Source organism: Helianthus annuus, chromosome 17 (genome assembly GCF_002127325.2).
Source record: "Helianthus annuus cultivar XRQ/B chromosome 17, HanXRQr2.0-SUNRISE, whole genome shotgun sequence".
Classification (NCBI taxonomy): Eukaryota; Viridiplantae; Streptophyta; class Magnoliopsida; order Asterales; family Asteraceae; genus Helianthus; species Helianthus annuus.
Window position 1 is genome coordinate 13091491 of NC_035449.2, and position 20502 is coordinate 13111992.

The window sequence follows — 20502 nt, forward strand, 5'->3', positions numbered from 1 at the left end:
ATTATAATCATTTATATTATGTAGATCAAAATATATAAATAACCTATTAATAATTAGTTGGTAATTGTTGATGGACCATATTACCCTTATTAACTAATTAGGTTTCCTCTTGGGTGTATATATAAGGAGATCATTAGAGAGTTTAAGGGTTAGACAATTACACAATACACACAACCCTCATAACATCATCTCGGCTCTCTCTCCATAACCGATTCCTCCCTTGTTTCGGTTCATCACCATCATAACTTTACACCCTAAGAAGGAACCAGATCATCCTGACAAGTATGTCGAACTCAATGGCTGCATCTCTGACTAGATTCTCTGCTGGCCTGTCTGCTGTAACAGGTATGTAATTCATATTTTCCATAATGTTTAAACAGAACTGATCAACAGAAAATAAAAGTAAAGAACTAAAATGTCAAAGTAAATTTGTTGCCGTCACATGACTTAGTCTATATAAAAAAAGCGTGATTAAGACGTGATCAAGAGTTGTTGTAATGATGGTAGGTAAGAATAGGGGGAAGAAAGAAGCTTGAACACGTAAAAAAAATAATTAAAACGAATGATAACTCGAAAAGCTCATTTATTTTATATAATTTAAGATATCAAGTTGCAAAATGTAACAAAGAAATCAGTTATACATTGTGTTCATATTAATTACAAAGATTTTCATGGTTTCCATGGTGCTGGAGGTGGTGGTGACGGTGGAAATAACGGTGGAATAGCTGAAAATATAGAGTTCTTGTCGACGCCATCACCTGCGGTTGCAGTGAGCGACACAAGTGCGGCAACCAAGCCTGCATTTCCAGCCAAGGTGGGTTCGGTATAGCTGTAATTCGAACGCACGTCTTTATACTTATCAAATCGGTCAGGACCACCGACCATGGCACCCGTGATGTTGTGTGGGTTACGTTTACCAGAAGACAACCATTGAAACCCGCCTTTGCATGAGTATTTGATGTTGTTAGTTGGTATCGATGCACCTCGATGGTGAACGTGTGTCGGGAATTTCTTGCCGTGTCCCACCACGTAGCTCATTTTCATCGGATTATCCCCCAAAATATAGTCCATCTACAAACAAAAAATAAATTAAGGAGTTAGATATAGGACTGTAAACGAGTCGAGCCGAACCAAAACAAGACAAAATCAGCTCAGGCATATGCACCATCCAATAACCAATGTTTTTCTTTTTTTGGTCAAAACCCTTAAGTAGAAATGTGGCTATTTTTATTTTACAAATGTGGGCCTAAGATGAGGACTTGTATGTTTTGCTATTTTAGATCTAAACCACAGTTTTAAAAGAAATAACTGAGGCATTTGTAAACACTACATTTTGAAAAACAATCTTCAAAAAATTGCTTAGAAAACATGAATACAAAATTAAGTTTTCTAACCTGAGAAGTGGCGAAGTCCCTAAGTGTTTTCGTCGGAAAAAAATCCGTGTCACAATACCATCCAGGAAGATTAGCCGTTTCCAAATAATCCGCATAAAGCGATGCCATAAACACCGCATTCACGACATATTGAAGATTTTGTGGTCGGCCTTGGCCGAGTTGGATTAGCCCCCCTACAATGATACATATCGTCATCGACTATGGTCCTTTTGAGTTTTAAGTACAGTACTTAATGGGAAATAATAATGTGGTATATATATACCTTGAGTCCAGTTAAAGAATTGGTATTGTGGCAGGTACGAACACATGGTGAGCGAGGTGGCGTTGTGATAACCACGCAACAAGTCCTCATAAGGGTACCCAGGGTTCAAGAACACGCGCATCCTTGTTAACAAGAGCATGGCTGCCGGGGCCTTGTTATCCCAGCTAAGAACCCGTTGACTAGGGGTATTTGTAAAAGCTCTCGCATGTCTAGGTAGCCCCCTTTGCGTAGCTAACCATAGGTAGCTAGAGTTACCAGTGGCGTAGTACATCCAAGCACTACCCCACATGTACTCGTCATAATACCCTGTGGAGTTATAGTAGGGTGTTATGAAAAGGTTGCCTCTAGAGTATGGGCTACGCTTACCACTGTCTCTAGCAAATGTCCATACTGTAGTGGCACCTTTCACAAGCTTCTTAGAGTAGTCAGCGTCGTCTTTAAAGACTATGGACGCTGCTGCTAATGCAGCCGCCATTTCCCCAGCAAGATCGGCGCCTGCTTGAATCCTTTGTGAGGGTCGCTTGTAGTCCATGTCTTCGGGTCTTTGCCAACACGTGTGATCATCATTTGTGGTTGAACCGTTTTGAGATCCGCCCACCTGGCCATAAATGTGGTCGATTATAGTAGCTGAGGAGTTGAAGGTACGGAGCAAGTAATCGGTTCCCCATTTGATAAGTTCTCGAGCGTGATCATACTCTTTGATCGCTTTGTACTTGTGAGGGTACTCGATTACACTCCAACTCAACATTGTCATAGCGAATGACATCGGGAAATGGAACTTAGTATTGTCACCCGCGTCGTAGTATCCACCTACTAAACCCCCCTTGACATCGGTTGCATCGGATCCGTCTTGAAGCCCTGAGTTCCCTCTCCATTTGATCCCATTGTTCTTCGGTAACCTCCCGGCTGCAAGATTTTCCCTAGTGTTAGATATTATAACATATAATATGCTAAGAGTCTATTAGATATATATTGATATATTGATTTGGCTCCACAAGTTTTCTCACTTTTTTCTTGGCTTACAAGTTATGTATATATCGAATTTAAATGTTGATAACTTGTAATATAGATTTAGTTTTGTAGCTCTTTTTAGATCCTTTTGAATTTTAAATAAAATGAAACTTAATATTAACATACAAATTTTGAACTCTATAAACATGTGGAGGTTAATTAAATTGTTCACATGATATGATAAAATGAATGTCACCCACGTATATGTGTATTGTGCATCTTGTCACAATAACATACAATATGTGATATATATAATAGTTTTTATATATAGATGGAATCATGGAATGGAAACTTAATAAAATAAAGTTAAACATAATTGACTTCCATATAAATTATTCGTAACAAAGCAAGATATTAATACCTCCAAGTGACACGTTCTATTAATTTATAACATCATTACTTTTTTAACATTACATCTAATTAATATATACACAAACATCAGCGGATCTTGAACTAAATTTTCAGTAAAATCAGAAGGACAAACTTTTAAAATCCAATATTTTACATTGTATACGCAAAAACAATTCAAACAGTTTTGATAAAACTTACACTACGAAACGAAAAAACAATACGAGCCGCATATAGATGCATGTATGTATGTATGTAAACATTATGAACCGACAATATAATAAAAGTTGATGAAAAATTGAAAAGTATTTGATCACTTTCTATACGTCTACATTTTCTTCAATAAAAGACTTAAACAAAATTTCTGATCCACTAGTTGATTTATGTAGAAAAATTCAAAGCATGAGATTCAACACATAACATCGAAAGTCGTCATAATCAAAATTAATATCAAAATTAATATCAAAATTAATATCCAAAATTAATATCAAATTAAGTAGAAAAAATTAATTTATGTGGAAAAAAGTGTTAGAAAATTAAATGGTTAAAGAAAACGTACATTTTTGGGCATTGAAGAACAGTAGAGCCTTATGCAATGCTTCCGTGTACTGATCCGGTGGTGGTGGCTTTGGTTTATGATCCGGCAACGACTTTGTGATTATGATCGGAAGTCCGATCACCACAAAAGCTATGAATATTGCAATCACTGTCCATTTCAATGCTTTTCGTTTCACTTGAATGCACCCTAAGTCAACGTACTTGTTTTTGTTCTTTTTTCTTGATGCATCATCTGGATTTAGTAGCCAACTTTGCTGAGTCTCATCCAAGGCTCCACTGTGTTGGCTTTGAATGTTGTATAATGATGCCCTATCGGTGTCGTCGGTGGTCCGGTTTCTTCGGTTTTGATCGTCATGATCATGTTCACTTGCTATTTCTAGTGATCCTCCCCAGTGGTTTGCGGCGTACATTCTTGATCTCTATCGAAGGGGTTTCGTGGTTTTGGGTTTTGGAAAGAGATGGAGCGAATCGTCGTTTGATTCACCTGTTGGCATCATGAAAACTGATGTTACTAAGCAGTGGCGGAACTAGAACCTTTTAGTCTGGTCGTAAGGTTTTCTTACAACCAGGGTACGTCCAATGGGTCTAACTCATGATTTTGGAAGAAAAAAAATTCAATGTTGTTTATATACAAAATTCAAAAAAGTTTGTTAACTAAGGTCAATGGACCGTCTTGACCCCTGGTTTCGACTCTACAAAGAAGCATGCATCAATGGAAGCTTATTAAGGAAGAAAATTAACCATCTAGCAATCAAGATCAACTTCATGGCATTGCCAATAAAAAAAAACTGGATCGATTACCGTCTTGAATCAAAACAAACATTATCGATCTAGAACGCCCGATATATTATATACTAAGTGATATATATGTCATATGTATATATAGATTGATCCATGCAGATTGAAATAACAATGGTTTAGAGAGTCTTACCTTAACCAATATGAAAGAAGAAGAAGCATTCACATGTTGATTGCCATATGGAGCCCCCCTTGAACACACATGAATCTTTTTTGTGTTTGATGAAATAGTGGTGTTATATTAATAGTCTTTAACAGGCCGTGTTGACTTTTCTAAGGTTGATAGGTATTAACCTTTATTTTATTTTAATAATAATTTGTGATGGGATGAAAGCTGGATCTGAACGAAAGAAGCATGTTTGAGGCATGCAATTAAATATGATTTTTTTAAATGACAATGAAAGTTTAGCAACTAGGTAGTTGATGCTTCACATCTTTTTGTTATTTATGTGGTTTCAGAATATAATAGATTTGATTGATAAAGTAAGTTTTTAGTTGTTTGCCTGCTATCAAGTATAATTATCCTTATATTATTATTATTATTATTATTATTATTATTATTATTATTATTATTATTATTATTATTAATTATTATTATTATTATTTTATTATTATTATCCTTATATTATCCTTATAAACGAAATGAACAGTACTTACAGTAATAAATAATAATAAATATTAAAAAGAGAAATAAATTAACAATAATAAAAATAGAAATGAATGACTAGTATCGGGTACCGGTACCAGTATCAAATTTACCAAACTGAGTGTATTTTCGGTATCCGTTCGGCACCGTTATTCATCGGGTTTTACCCTCAGATATCGGTGTCGTACCAGTACCGACCGTATCAAGCCGTACTGTACCAGGTATATTTGGTACCGGTACTCACTTTTGGGGATTTCGGTAACGGTATTTTCGGTACCGGTTGGTACCGAGTTCATCAAATCCTGTAGCAACGTAGCAATGCAAGTAATTGCACAGTTTACATTACTTTTCATACACACAGTAAGTAAATTGTGTTTCGTTTGAATGAGGTTTTATATACACAACAACTTATTTTGCTTTATTTTTTGTCTTTTTACGTAATGAATGAATTGTAGCATGTAAAATAAACTTGGATATTTAGATTATTGATGAGCAAATCGTATCAAATCCTGTAATCAAACCGGTATCGTATCGGTACCAAATTTACTATACCATATAATTTTCGGTACCAATTTGGTACCCACCTTTTGGCGTTTCAGAATCGTTACTTTCGGTTCGACACCGGTCTAGCACCATACCTATATTTATTGATTTTTACCTTAAAATACAATACCGTATTGTACCGATCATTTTCGGTGCCGGTACCTAATTTCGATGATTTTCCGGATCGGTATTTTCGGTGCCATTAACGCTACCGAGCTCATCCATATTTTAGCAGGTTAACACCGTAATAACTGAACTGAAAACAACCAAATTTCCAACGTGTAGGACGTGTGGGTTCTGTTATTATTATATATTAGGTTATTTAAAATCGTTTTTTTGGACGGATTGACTATCCTTTTCACGGCATTTTTATTTATGTTTTGATATTCGGTATCTGCTTGCCATTACTGACACGCGTTTTGCAGTCATTGGGTCCCCGCCGCAACGCGCGGACGGAAATTTAACTAGTTAATTATTAATTATTAATTTAATTTTACAACATTTTGAACAGTAACTAATTTTTTAATATTAAAGTAATACATATAGTTTTTTAATACTTTTATTATTTTAATATTATAATAATAATTATTTTCTTACTTTTTAAGTTAAATAAGCTTTGTGTCAACCGGTACTTGTATCGAAAATACATATATGGCCCGGTTCGTTCTCGGTACATGTTCTCGGTACATGAAGGTAAAAACCGGCACCAGCCTGGTACAGTTATCGATACACGAAGGTAAAAACCGGCACCAGCCTTGTACAGAAAACCCCAAAAGTCAGTACCGTAATGATTTTGAAAATCTTTTAATTTGGAAAATTCGGTACTTCTACCCGGTACCATTTGCTCATCTCTGATCATGGGTACCGTACGAACAACGGTATCGTGCAACTTTTTTTTGATTTTCTTCAACCTTTAGTGATTTCTTTTTTTCAGTTTCAGGGGTAGGGATGAGCTCGGTGCCAACCGATATCGATACCGAAAATGCCGGTTACGGTACCGGTATCTGAAGGTAAAAACCGGTAGGCGCCAAGAGTCGGTACCGAATTTGTACTTTAGATCTTTCGGTTCGAGAAATTCAGTACCGGTACCCAGTACCATTTGCTTATCTCTGAGCACGTGTTTCATACGAGCAAAATCATTACCATAAATTTTTTTGGTTGATTTTCTTTCGGTTATCTTTTAGTGTTTTTTTCTATATCTTCTTTTTATTCTTGTCAGCGGTTTCGTGCGCAACGCCCTCGTAGTGATTTCAAAACACATGTAAACACAGACTAAATAACAAAATAAGTTCACCGTAACGCGGTGATTGTGAAAAAACCTAGTTGAATTTATTCTCAATTTCTCAATATCATGTGATTTCTTTTCATAACAAAAAAAAAAAAAAAAATTAATCTTGTCTGGTAAAAGGTTTCTAATAACACTTTAACTAATAATTATAAGTAGCTAGTTGTGTCACGTGTTACACTTTTGTAAGCTTATTTTTTTTAGCGTTTCTTCTGTTTCACTTATTCATGTGTTATATTGAGTAAAATGAAATTTGTGTTCTTGTGGTTAGGTGATGGAATCAACCTGAGTTCCCAACTTTTTTTTTGCCACCTATGTACTTGTGTTTCCAATATTTAGCCATATGGGTCCTTATGTTTATTGGACGTAATTTAATTTAAAAAGATGGTGAAAAGGCGAAATTTCCTTTTATTATTGCAATATGTGTCTCGTGCTTTTAATATTATTCCAAACGTTTTAACCAACACTTTCCTTCCAAAATTCATACCCATCTTAGCAAACTCATTCTGTCCAAACCTTTGAAGCTCTTACATGCATGAAACCATGCCCATTTAAACCAGTAGACATGAATCCGTCATGAATTCCAACCCGTACCCAATATGTATAGGCTACACGCATTCAAACTAACCATTTGAATCGGATACTCTTACATAAATCAGCTAACCACTCAAACTAACCATGAATTCCAACCCATACCCAACATGAATTGGCAACTCTTACATGCATGAAACCAAACCATTTGAACCAAACAAACAAAAACCATTTTGCTGACAAACCATATAAAACCACATACCAACAAACAAACATAAGCATGATCAGCTACACTCATTCCGACTATTGACCCAACAAACCATATAAAATTTTATGCCAACGAACAAACATAACCATGATCAGCTACACTCATTCAAACTACCATATCGGCTACACTCATTCAAACTACCATATACCCGTGAATCGGACACACTTATTCAAACTATAGTATACCAACAAACAAACATAACCATATATAACCTTATACCACAACCAAAGCATATAGAACGTCAAACAAACCAAACCATTAAAAAACCACAATGATCATAAACCAAACCATTTACAAATTAACTTAAATAATTAGCATAATTAGGCATCAAATAACATAATTAGATATCAAATCATACAAAAGCATCTACTTATAATAAGATAATTAGGAGTCAACACTACTAGATCAAAGCGGAATTCAAAGTTCATGTTGTTGAAGAACCTCAGCACCACCTTCAAGTGCAATACGAGGTGGGTACCGATACCATTCACCCTAATGTCGGCTAAAAATGTTGAAATAAACTTGTATTATGTTCTATTTCACTTTTGAAGTAAACTACATTAACCAGAATCAAGTAAAATCGAAGTAAAAAAACGATTGTTCTTGTGTTGACCTTTGACCGCTTGTTTATCCATCATCGCTTCAATTGTAAAAACCATGATCGGAGGTGGATCGAAGGTTGGTAGGTGTCGAGCAGGGGCGGATCTATTGCCGAAGAGGGGGTTCCAGGAACCTGTTCAGTTTGTAATTTATAGTGTAAAGTTATATAGAAAGTACTGAAGGAACCCTTAACTATTTTGTAGGGGAACTTGTAACCAAATGTGTGTAGTAGTCCACTGATAAAGCGTGCGGTGAATCTGGTAGAGGTCCTGAGTTTGATTCATGGGGAATTAGGTTTTATCACTTTTTTGCTTTTGCAGTTTAGATGTCTAGCAGTCTAGGTATAGGATATGAAAATGGAATCTAAAATTATGGAATTATAGTTAGTGAACAAAGAGAGATAAAACAAAATTAGACATTTTTATGAACTTGTTGATATCTTATAACTTTCTGATAATATCCCATAAAAGTGGAACCTTGGCCTTTTTCATCAAAATTGGCCCAAGTTTCGGAATTTGATAAAGGTGGTTTATATGATTTTGATTTGTTTCGATATAGCTTATAAATATTATCATGTTTTTGCCTTTATGTGATAATTGTGATATTGTATAATGAGGAATTGTAAATTTATAATAGCAAAAGAGTTTTAAGTAGAACAACATTATTACAAGGGATTCCTGATCTTTTTAATTGAGTTCATAGAATCTCACATCTTATGAATTTGTTGGTTTTCATGAACCGAATGGATGTTTGAGGTTTGTAATATTTATTTGGTAGCATGATTAGGTTACAGTTTGCATCTTTTTAACTAGCATGATTTGGTTACAATTTACATCTTTTTTATTAGTCAAATTGATTATTATTTTTTTGGGATCAAGTTTAGTGATCAATTCTTTTGTTGTATAATTTGTTCAAACAGAAAAGAATTGCTAAAATCTTAATGAAATGACTATAGAGCTTTTGAGATGGTCGTGTGTGACACTTTTTATCAATATGTTTTGGACTCATGCTACAGGTTTTGAAGGTTCTCTCTGGTTCTCCATCAGCATATTCTACTAATCAATGGGTAAGTGGAGGTTTTTTTGAGTTGACGAGTAGTGGTTGATCAGGGCTAGGATACTATAATGCTCCTTTTCCCTTAGTTCAGCGCAGGGTAGAAATCTCGTCACTGTTTATCGAATATGCCCTTGAACACCTCTATACACATCAAACTTTCTAGCAATATATTTAAACAATAAGCTAATCCATCTATTAAAAAACAATTAAATAAAGCAATTTTCTAAAACCATTAAAACTAATTTTCAAATTCAACAAATCCCTTGCATGTAAAAGTCAATTATAAATTAAAAACTAGGGACGAAATATGACAACGATGGCAAAACAATCAAATGTAAATAGGGTTATCAGTTATTGACACTTTATTATTTATTTACAGTTGTATATATAACAAAAATATAGCATTAATTTATACCTTTATATATGATAATAGGGTAGGGCTATATAGAAAACCCTATATATATAAAAAAAACTTTAGAAAACCCAACCTCCCGACATTTTTTTTTTTTGAAAAAAATAACACATGTAATATACATGTTTTTAAGAGTTTTGGCCAAAAAAATCAAAAAAGCGCCAAAGGGATGATTTTTTTTTAAAAAAAAAATCAGCAATTTCTGTCTTTTGTGCCTAACACATGTTAGGCAACCGGACATTGCTGAAATTTGTTTATTTTTTTTAAAAAAATCCCTTCGGCGCTTTTTTGTTTTTTTGTTTTTTGGCCCAAAACACTTTAAAACATGTATATTACATGTGTTATTTTTTTAAAAAAAAAATGTCGAGAGGTTGGGTAAAAATGGGGGGAGATTTAAGTTTCCAGAGTTTTCTAAAAATTTAAGGGTTTTTTGTCTAGCATTACCCTATGATAATATATATTATGTCAACTATATGTTTATCATATTAGATAAATATTTATAATATTTATATAAATAATAGGTTCACTTATGTATTATTTAGTCATAGGTGAAATGGGTCAAAGGGACAAATCCAACTTGACAACATAATCAGATAGATCTAAAATGAATAACATGCATATAACAAAACTGAATATAAATACTTTAATAATTTACAATTTTAATTTACTTATTATTATTGTTATTATTATTATTATCATTATTATCATTATTATTATTAGAGTAAATTACAAAAATCGTCCTTTATGTATGTCACTTATTGCAAACTGTGTCCTTTATCTTCAATTGCAAACCCTTGCAAGTTATGTCCTTTAGCCCTGACTCGGTTAATTTTTGTGGTTAAATCTGACCAAATGGACCTCACATGAGAGTAAAATGACTAAAATATCCTCATGTGAGGTCCATTTGGTCAGATTTAACCACAAAAAATTAACTGAGTTAGGGCTAAAGGACATAACTTACAAGGGTTTGCAAACATCGAGTACGTTTTCTGTAATTATTGAAGATAAAGGACACAGTTTGCAATAAGTGACATACATAAAGGACGATTTTTGTAATTTATTCTTATTATTATTAACATCATTCGTCGCAATTTAGTTTTGTTTTGTTATTTTAGGTCCAACACATTGTCATTCATACCGGATTGCAACGGATAACCTTTAACTTCAATAACTACAGTCATAGTCCTTTATTTGCAAAACTCATTACAGTCTACGTCCTTTAGCACTAACCAGATTAAAATCTTCAGTTAAGTTTATTCACTTAAGGGTATTTTAGTCAATTCATGCTTTTATTTAAAGGTTTAATAAATAAAAAAAAGGCAACACCACAACAATCTGTCAGGCTTAGTTCTCTCTCCCATCTCTCTTCAACCAACTCCCGTTCCCACCACCACCAAATCAAACCACCACCACCACCCCACGACACCACCAAATCCAAATAAAAAATCGCACCATATCCGTGCACCACCAAATCCAAATCAAACGAAACTATTGTTTTTTTACACCTGCAACAAATATTTTTAAGGACTCCACTTCCCAAAGCAGAATCATCTTTACAATTTCCATGGCAATTAAAAATTGCAACTTTCAAAAATATATCATTGAAATCCAGATCTTGATAACATAGATTAAATATGATCATCTAAAACAATTAAAAAATGCATTTAACTTTCCAAAACTCAGATCCTAATTTAAAAAAAAATCCTTTTTTGTGGCCCGTTTTAAAGTCCAGCAACATGATAAAATAAAAAAATAGGGAAACCAAACAAGTTTCACCTTCTCCGATCTGTTCTTGTGATTTCCCTCGGTTCAATTTGATGGCGCCCTTCAGATCTGGGTAAGTATTTCCCAGATTTGTTACAGATCGAGACGATGGTGGTTTTAGTTGGTGGTGGATGTCAGAGATGGTGGTGGTGGTTGTCGAAGGTGGTTTTCTGTGATGGTGGTTATCGAAGGTGGTTTTCTGTGACGGTGGTGTTGGTTGTTGCCGGAGATGGTGGTTGTTACCAAGGTTGGGGTGGGGTATACGGAGGTTGAGTTGGGGTGGTGGTTTCGGGAGATGGAGTGACTGCACTGGTGGCACTGTGGGGATGCGGGTGGTGGTGGCATGATGATGGTGATGGTGATGGAGAAAAACTAGACAGAAAAGGGAATCGAGAGAGAGAAATAGGAGATAACTGTGTGAGAGAGAAAGTCAAAGGGGAAGAGTCATGTGAAAGGACATAAATGCCCTTATATAGGGTCTATGTCACATCATTTAACAGTTAAAATTAACTAAGTTAGTGTCAAAGGACCAAGTGTGTAATAGTTTTATCAAATAAAGGATTGTGACTGTAATTATTGAAGTTAAAGGCTATCCATTGTAATCCGGTATAAACATAAAGGACGAAAAGTGTAATTTATCCTTCATATTTACTTTTAGTTGGTTTTTCCTCGGTTATGTTTGTTCATATATGTCTAGTTATGTTTCGTTGTAAACTGTTCGTTTATACTATTAACGAATGCTTTGTTCGTTTGTAACGAACACGAATATGCTACATTCGTGCTTGTTTAGTTCGTTTACAAGCCTTCTATTTTAACACCAAATATGGAAGAATGAAAAACATCATTCTTGAAAAGATTCCTAAAATGTCATAGAATCTCTATATTATTGTTATTTTTTTTATCTAGAGCTTCTCTTAAGCAAAACAAGGGCTTGGTCTGTAGTGAGTTGGTCAAAGATATGTAAAATTAACTAGTCGTAAATTAAATGATCCGTATGCATATCATATCAACGTCTATTTATCCATTATTTCAATAGCACTAGCCAGTAGCCCCTATCTAACTTCTTCAACAAGTTCTAATAAACTTTAATACCCTTTGAAAATAATAAACTTATTGCTAACTCATTACGGGTGAAGAAAAGTTCTAGGCATCTCCTTACGGGTGGCTACGGCTATTTGGCAATTTATTAGGGGTTGGTGTTCTTTGCCTTCTTGATTGGTGCAAGCGATTATCCTTCTAGTGGTTTGGTGCATTTGAAAAGTGAGAAACGACATGATGTTTAATAAAAGAAAAGTCCCAATAAACAAGAGTTAAGAAGATATTAAAACGATGGGTTTCCTTTGGATCAAGCATAGATCGCCTTTTAAATCTATATTTTGATTTAAAAAAAAAAACTCAATTCATTTAAATCTATAGGATGGAAGGATTGGTGTAATTTTGTTTTGTAATTTCCTTTGTTGTTTTGAGGTTGGCGCTTGCGTTTTGCTTGTCGCCGTTTTTTAATGAAAGTACTCGTTCCAAAAAAACGTAATGAGTTATTTGAGATTGGCTCATTAAAATCTCGAATTAAATTAAACTCACACGTAAATGGCAACTTATTTAATCAACGAGTTTGGACCCGATTCCGAGTTGTACACCTAGCTTGACTATATTTTTGAACTTACACGAACATAAAAGAATCTATACCTTATAAATAGATAATTGGTTGCATCAAATGTCACAATTATGTTAGTCCAACATTATTATTCCTACTTTTCTTATTGAGTAAATTACGTTTTTGGCCCATGTGGTTATATCACTTTTACTATATTAGCTCAAAATAAATTTTTTTAACATATGTGCCCCCATGGTCTCTATAACTAACTATTTTGGCCCCTAAATCTAACCAAACCCCAAACTCTGGTTAATTATTAGTCACATGGCAGACACATGATGGGTATAATGGTAATTTCTCCTCCTCTTTAAATCTAACCCAGATCTTCAACAACACGACCACCTTCAACTATCATCATCATCCCCTAAACAAAACCCGCATTTCAGTTTAAGATCTTCATAAACAAGAACAAATAAAAAACAAAACCCAAATTCAAGAACATCTTTTCTTCCCAAATTAAAACCCAAATTCACTTTTTCTATCGGTCGTCACTAGTACAAGATAATCACCTCCATCATAGATATCTCTAACCTATAAAATATATATCACATTAACAATTCAATATAACCAAACAACAATTTCACGATATTATAACTTTCTTTTAATTTACAACAGACAACTTTTTACCTTGCCTCTGGTTCATGTTCCTGCTGTAACTGTTTAGTTGCCATAACAATGGAAGAGTTGGGAAATTTTTGTGTGGGTTTGAAGTGGGTTTTTGCTGGTGATGAGAAGGATGAACTGTTTTTGAGTGAATAGGATGATGATGATGATGATGTGATTGCGCCTAGGGTTTTAGGAGGGTTTAAGGTTGAAATACAGGCCATTTTTTGTTGGATTGTAGTCTTGATGACGCGAATTTGTGATTTTACGCCATCTTTAGGGGAGAGATTGGGTTGTGGTTTGAAAAATGAAGCAGGAACCGATGCTTTTGGGAGATTGAAAGATGGTAAGTATGAATTAGGGTCTTGAAGATCTAGGTTAGATCTAAAGGGAGGAGAAATTATATATATATATATATGGAACCTATTAAGTGGAAGTTACCTTTGAAATCAATCTCCACTGTCGGATCATGCTGAGATTAATCTCAGCTATTTAAACTCACAAAATTAACCACTATTGTGGCGGTTCAGAGCGGTTATTAGCGGTTTCCTTAATGGGTGGGTAGCTCCATATTTTCCTACCCATTATCTCCACAACTTTGGTGGTTATCTCCTAATGGGTGGTTAGCCCAACTTTTTAGCAAGTAGTGGGGATAGCGGTCTACGTAACTTCCAAGCATAATGTGTATAAAATACGTAGGGAGCATGAAAACGTATTTCATTTTGTTGGTCACATAATCCAGACAAACACTGCAGATTTCTCACAAGACATATTTCGTGCTATGCAGTACCTATTTTCAACAGCAGAGTTTGCATGCAAGGTAACTTTGATTTTCTACATGGTGCGGAATTTAAGTGTATGATCCAAAAGTGACAAAATACATATTATATATATTATATTAGCAACTTAAGAAACTTTCCAATTCCGCTTTCTAACAATGATTCTGAAGCCAAGCAGGACTGGCTTATAGTTAGTCCGATCAGAGAAACACTCCCAAGTGTTGAGATCCTTTATTACGACCAATGTTTCAGCCCTACAAATCTCAGTTTGAGAGAGATTAGTGAAGAGGTGACCTTTTTTATGTAATTTTACAATACCAATGCATCAAATTATACGATTTTAGAGTGCATGCATGCATGAGTGTATTTTTATTTTGTTGATTTTATTATATAATTGAAACCCCTCCACTTGATGTATCACATTTTAGCTTTCTAAAAAAGCTTTTGTAGCCAAGCAGGACCAACACATCAGCCCGATCAAGAAAGAACAAAAGGTTTGTTTTACTTTAACAATACTGGAAAATGTTTGTTTTACTTTTAACACTACGGGTAAAAGGTTAGACATGCTGAATATTTATATTTCTTTTCATAAGTTTCAGACTAACACTAGCAGGAACAAAGTGGGCCAACGAGGGAAGTTGGGGTTGCAACTACCCTTTAACATATCTATATAATACGCGAATAGTGTCTTAAAAAATATTTTTTTTCTCAACAGAACTTGCGGAGCACTTCAACTTATAGAAATGAAGTACATTTTCGAAGTTGACGATTACGAAAGCCAAGGTAAGATAAACTAAACAGTAGAGATGTAGACGTACATGTTTCATTGTTGTAATACAGTTATGCTTTTTTTTCACCTCATCCGAGTGACATGGAACAAAAGTAGCAAAGGATAAGTGGAAATGGATACATTTACATGGAGCAAAAGTAGATCCGAATGAAACCACAAACTAACTTGCCAAGGTAATTTATTTTATTAAATATTCTACTAACCTACTTCATTAAATGTAATCAACAATGAATTTTGTTTTCTTGTAGGATGTGTATTTTTATGTTTATTTTATTTTTTAGAAAGACAGTCTCATAGTTGAAAGTTAGTTTTTCATGGATTAGTCGGGGTTAACATCAACATATAAACTTGACTAGGTAAATGTAACACCCTTATTATTATTTAAAGGTTTTCGTATAATTTACGAAAACAAACGAGTAATTATGATTTCAAATACATTGAAAATACGGGTTCATTAAACTTTATTTACAGAATTAAAAACTATACAACATATTATGGGTGAGTTCGTCATTTTACATAACAACGATACAAAGTGCGGAAGCTTATATCTTGATCGTGTTCAGTTCTTCGTTGTGCTTGATCGTCCTCCGGTGCTAAAATTATACCTGAAACTCATAAAACATGAGTTGGATTAGTCATACGTAACTTAAAACGTATTTAAACGAGTCTGGGAAGCGAAACTGATTAAAATAAAAAATTTTCGCCAAAACAGGGTTTTTCGCGCCACGCGAAGGAACCCAGTTGCTCCCTCGCGCCACACGAGGGAGACCGTTTTCCAGCAGGTCTGCAGCTCAGTTCAGCTATGCCAGTTTTTACGGAAACTGCCATAACTTCTTCGTTATTGATCCGTTTTACCCGATTCTTTTTCCTACGCGTCCGTAATTTAATCCTCCATCTTATGGAGTTGAAACCCAACATCCAACAAAATAAATTTTTAGACTTTTAAGCCTTCGACTCATCACCTTTTTATCGAATTTTAACCCGTTTATGCATTTTATCAAACAAACATGATTGTTTGATCCCGATTTCACATGAACCTTATAATTTCAATGTTGTCTAACATATTAGGTTCAATTCACAAGTTTATGTATAATCTTAAACTCGTTTATACTTAAATGATTATTTTGACCCGTTAAGGGTAGTTAAGCACTTTTCCGCATACATCATACTCGTCTATTTCTAGCATCTTATTTCCACAATATTTATCAAATAATCTTCCACCACAACTATATGTGTGGTGAATTTAATGTAATGTTCTATGTAATCCGAGTTTTATTTCCTCGGATTGTTATTCTACGGTAAGACCCATATAGAGTCGTTTAACCAAAGTCCTACATCTTCCTCCTTCTTGTACCTATTGTAAGCATTTAATTAAGCATAAAACTCATTTCCAAACTACCGTTAAAGGCCATTTATTCAATTTAGCTTACAAGGGCGCAATGGTCCATTTTACCTTTCATTTATGATGAAGAACCTTCACTACTTATTTGCCCAAATTTGTACGTTAGCTATAATCATATTTATACGTACCTGGCTCGGGACAACAAATAGACCCGGTTTTGTACCTTGCTTTATTTGTCACTCAATCTATGGCAACGCATTTATCCGATTACCCAATTGATCCTGTTAACATAAGACTTGACCACCGCATTAGTCGGTATTGTCAAATGGTGTTATCACCACCATTTGACCCATTTGGACTATATACCCAACGTTATCTATTTAAATCAAAAACATGGTTTTTGATGTCCAATTCATACATCCATCCCATCCCGGATTATATTACCAAATCCTTTATCTCTTAAACTCTTTTCTTACTAATTCAACCCATTTCGGCTTACGCCATGGGCACGCTTTTAACCTTAATTACATTAGTCGACTCTTGACCAATTTCCATTTTCACCATTTTTCCTCATCATTAGATTACACCACAAAGTAATCTTAACAAAATCCATATTTCAATATTATTGTTATCGCGATTATTTCGTATAGAATAAACGAGTAATCTACATAAGTGCGAAAATTACACTTACCTCGCATCCACGCCACGCTTTTTTTCCGTACTTGCTCCGTTTGACCCGCTCCCTCCACCAAGCTTTCACCTAGCTTGTTACGCGTCAAACTATTGTCAATCATTTACAAGGCGGTTAAATTAGTCATTAACAATCACGACTATTCCACCTCACTTATTTTCTATGTCTAATTATCATTCATCACATCGTAGGTCAGTTTGACTTTTTAAAAGTCAAATGCCCATTAGTATACTAATTGCATATTCGAGTTCATCAACTAGTTTTGGCATTCTTTAATTACCCGGTAGGCGTTGTCTTTAGACCACCGTTTTAACCAAAGTTCTAACCACGTTTATCACATTTAGAACTGTTTTTAATCACATTTTGCATAATAGCCAAAACATCACAATTAGGTGTTTTAACTACAAAAATTCTAATTTCGAGCCTTCTTTGAGGCATTTCAACAAACACTTTAAGGGCAGAATTTTACATGTTTATTTATCAAGTCTCTAGCTTATCTCTTAGCCCTAATTTCACATAAATCAACCATCTTACAAAGTTGTTAGCTTCTATAATTCTGAAGTCACTTCACAGTTGTCAAATTACACTAGAATATCACCCAATTTCCTAGTGTTTATTAAAATCTACATAACTCACTAATCACCTACAATCGTGTTTATGGATTTTTACTAGATTTTCACATGAATTCAACTTGTATTGGTCTAGGGTTTGTCCCTAGACACTGTATTGTTCTTATTTCATCATAAAATTAACATGCAACCATAAATTTCAGAAATTCCCAATTTCATGAGAATTTCGAGTTGAGAGTTTTCATCAAATTTTACATACCTTGTAATCCTCTTGTGATGAGGATCAATAATCTATGCTTTAATTTCGATTTCAGCTTGGATTGAGCCTTCAATTTGAAAGTTTAGTGATGCTGAGGGTTTTGGAGAGTGGGGGATCGCCCCTGCTTGTTCTTGTACGACCAAACATCCCAAATGGGGTGTTTGGGTTTTGTTTTAATTAGAATTAGCAACATAAGTTTCAATTTTAACATCTTTGGCCCCTCCATTTTCCTTAGTTCATAATTTAAGTGTTTTAACTCACTCATAAGTCACTACCTAACTAGGTTAGAATTATTCCTAGTTAGCTTAGTAGGTTCGGGAAGTCGTAACCCGTTTTACTTTAAGTCCCGTTAAATCGGGCCTTTTATCTTCCTATTTTCTTGAAAGCTCTTATTCACTTTAAATAAATATTAGGATTATTCAATTAATTCCTAATACTTGCCAGTTTACTTTTACCACTAACGGTATTTTCTCCGTCTTTAGTATTAACGGGGTTTAATTACCAAACCCGTTTCGGGGTGTTACAGTAAATGACCCTATTACTTACTACTTAATTTATATTATTAAGTAGTAATCAATTCTTTTACTTTTTTTTGGTTTCCATGTAAGATAAACAGGTTAAACCCAATGCACGATGAGCAACAGGTAAAGTTTATCTTTTATATATATAAAGACACACTGTGACAGGGCTGAGATATCGACAATATTGATAATTTTGCATAATTTTTTAATCATTCCATTTTTTGTCTTTCATGCAAGATGATCGAGATTCTAAACACTAAGAATGCTGACATGATGGTAGAGTTATGTTTACTCAACTGGTCCTTATTAACCGAGTTAGTTATTTAGAGGTTGCTAGAAGCATACCTACTACACCCACTTTCTCCTAAATTAGTTGAGTTAGTGGTATTTGCAAGTAAAAAACCATTTTATTAAAAAAATTCAAAAACCTTCAAAAGTAAATAACTTTTTTAAAAGACACGCTCTATCTACATGTTTTCTAATGTAATAACAAAAACATTAAAAGTTATATGTATACTTAATAGTCTTATATAAAAGTTGCACTAATAAAAAAAGTATACTTAATACCAAAACGGTTTGCGAGTCAATCTGCAACTCCAAATTCTTCAACTTTATATCATAATCACCCACTAAATTCACATCTGATTCCATTTTTATTTCCATGCAGGGTTGGCATTGCTCAACGGCCTAGGTTTTGGTAAGATTAGAAAACCAATCATTTGAGTAAATTCAGGAGCACATTTGTCCTTTTTACAACTCATCCTATATTTGCCATGTATTTAAATACCCTCGCATAAAGGCTTTTGAGAATGCTTCACCAAGGGTGAACTTATCTTGGCACAGTGGGATATATTATCACATAAGAACATTTTAACCATGCCACATGTTGCCCCCTTGCTACCATATATTAGTGTTGATACTTTGACAAATGGGCACCATGCATCAAGTCAACAAGTCAAAAAAATGCCATCTTTGAGGTTAAAGAGGACGATCCAAAAGCCGAAAAAATTGAGGGAGTAAACCATGTTTGACTATTACAAAACTTTCCCACATTGTTGCCTACCGTTTACTTTTGCATTAAAATGACATCATTTCATGTTTTGTCACTCTATCACTTTTATTTTATATTGTTGTGTGGTTGTACACTATTCACGTTCGTTTTCCTTTTATAAATTAAAAATGGTGCTTTTGTTTATAATGTTGTTTAGACTTGTGTCCACTTAATGTGGGTGTTTGGGATTGCTTATTTTGAGCTCCTTTTTGTAGTGTTTGGATAATGGGTTTTGAGAATGAGTTTTAGTGGTTTGAAAAGAAGAAAAGGAAAAGTTAGACGGTTGTAAGGGTGTTCATGAGCCGAACCGAACCGAACGGAGGTCTGCTCGTGCTCGGTTCGGTTTGAAACCGAGCCGCTCGGTTCGGTTCGGATTTGGGAAATCGAGCGGAAATCTTATGCTCGTGCTCGGTTCGGTTTAGAACCGAGCCGCTCGGTTCGGTTCGCTTTTGCTCAGTTTTATTTAGCATTCCTACACAGCCATTCATTCACCAAAATTCACCAACTTATATGTCTCACACACACTTTAATAATTTGACAAAATACAAACATAAAAAGTCCCACAAAAATAAACACAAAATGTCATCCAAATGTTTTATGTTTAAGAACATCTAAAATGCAAAATAACTTCAAAAACACGCGTTGAAGTCATTCCAGACATCTTCAATCAAAAATTGAATTCAAAACATAAAATTTGATACAGTAACATCAATTGAAACCCATAAAACACCCCTCTGTTTTTTTTTTTTTAACTAAAGAGTTGAAAG

The 20502-nt window shown here is 34.4% G+C and overlaps 1 protein-coding gene and 1 long non-coding RNA gene across 3 annotated transcripts; both read right to left on the reverse strand.

The window, feature by feature from the left end:
* Positions 1-566: 566 nt before the first annotated feature.
* LOC110926292 (endoglucanase 12) lies at positions 567-4717 on the reverse strand. 2 transcript variants are annotated; one of them, XM_022170042.2, is made up of 5 exons: positions 4505-4717; positions 3575-4057; positions 1657-2562; positions 1395-1567; positions 567-1071 (listed from the first exon to the last, which is right to left on the reverse strand). In XM_022170042.2, exons 2-5 carry the CDS (start codon positions 3981-3983, stop codon positions 670-672), a joined length of 1890 nt encoding a protein of 629 aa, XP_022025734.1. In that variant the 5' UTR covers positions 3984-4057; positions 4505-4717; the 3' UTR covers positions 567-669. The 2 variants fall into 2 exon arrangements, with proteins under 2 accessions (XP_022025734.1, XP_035842601.1); XM_035986708.1 differs by lacking the exon at positions 4505-4717 and adding an exon at positions 4315-4435 and having other exon boundaries at positions 619-1071.
* Positions 4718-13415: 8698 nt separating this feature from the next.
* On the reverse strand, positions 13416-14134 carry LOC110921764. Its single transcript, XR_002582598.2, has 2 exons — positions 13758-14134; positions 13416-13661 (listed from the first exon to the last, which is right to left on the reverse strand). It is a non-coding gene; the product is annotated as an uncharacterized LOC110921764 (long non-coding RNA).
* Between the last annotated feature and the right edge of the window lie 6368 nt (positions 14135-20502).

Coding starts and splice junctions, on each gene's coding strand:
- LOC110926292 (XM_022170042.2), bottom strand. CDS start 3,983: ATGTACGCCGCAAACCACTGGGGAGGATCACTAGAAATAGCAAGTGAA. Junction 2,563..3,574: donor GTTCTTCAATGCCCAAAAAT/GTACGTTTTCTT, acceptor AAAATCTTGCAG/CCGGGAGGTTACCGAAGAAC. Junction 1,072..1,394: donor GGGACTTCGCCACTTCTCAG/GTTAGAAAACTT, acceptor TTTTGTTTGTAG/ATGGACTATATTTTGGGGGA.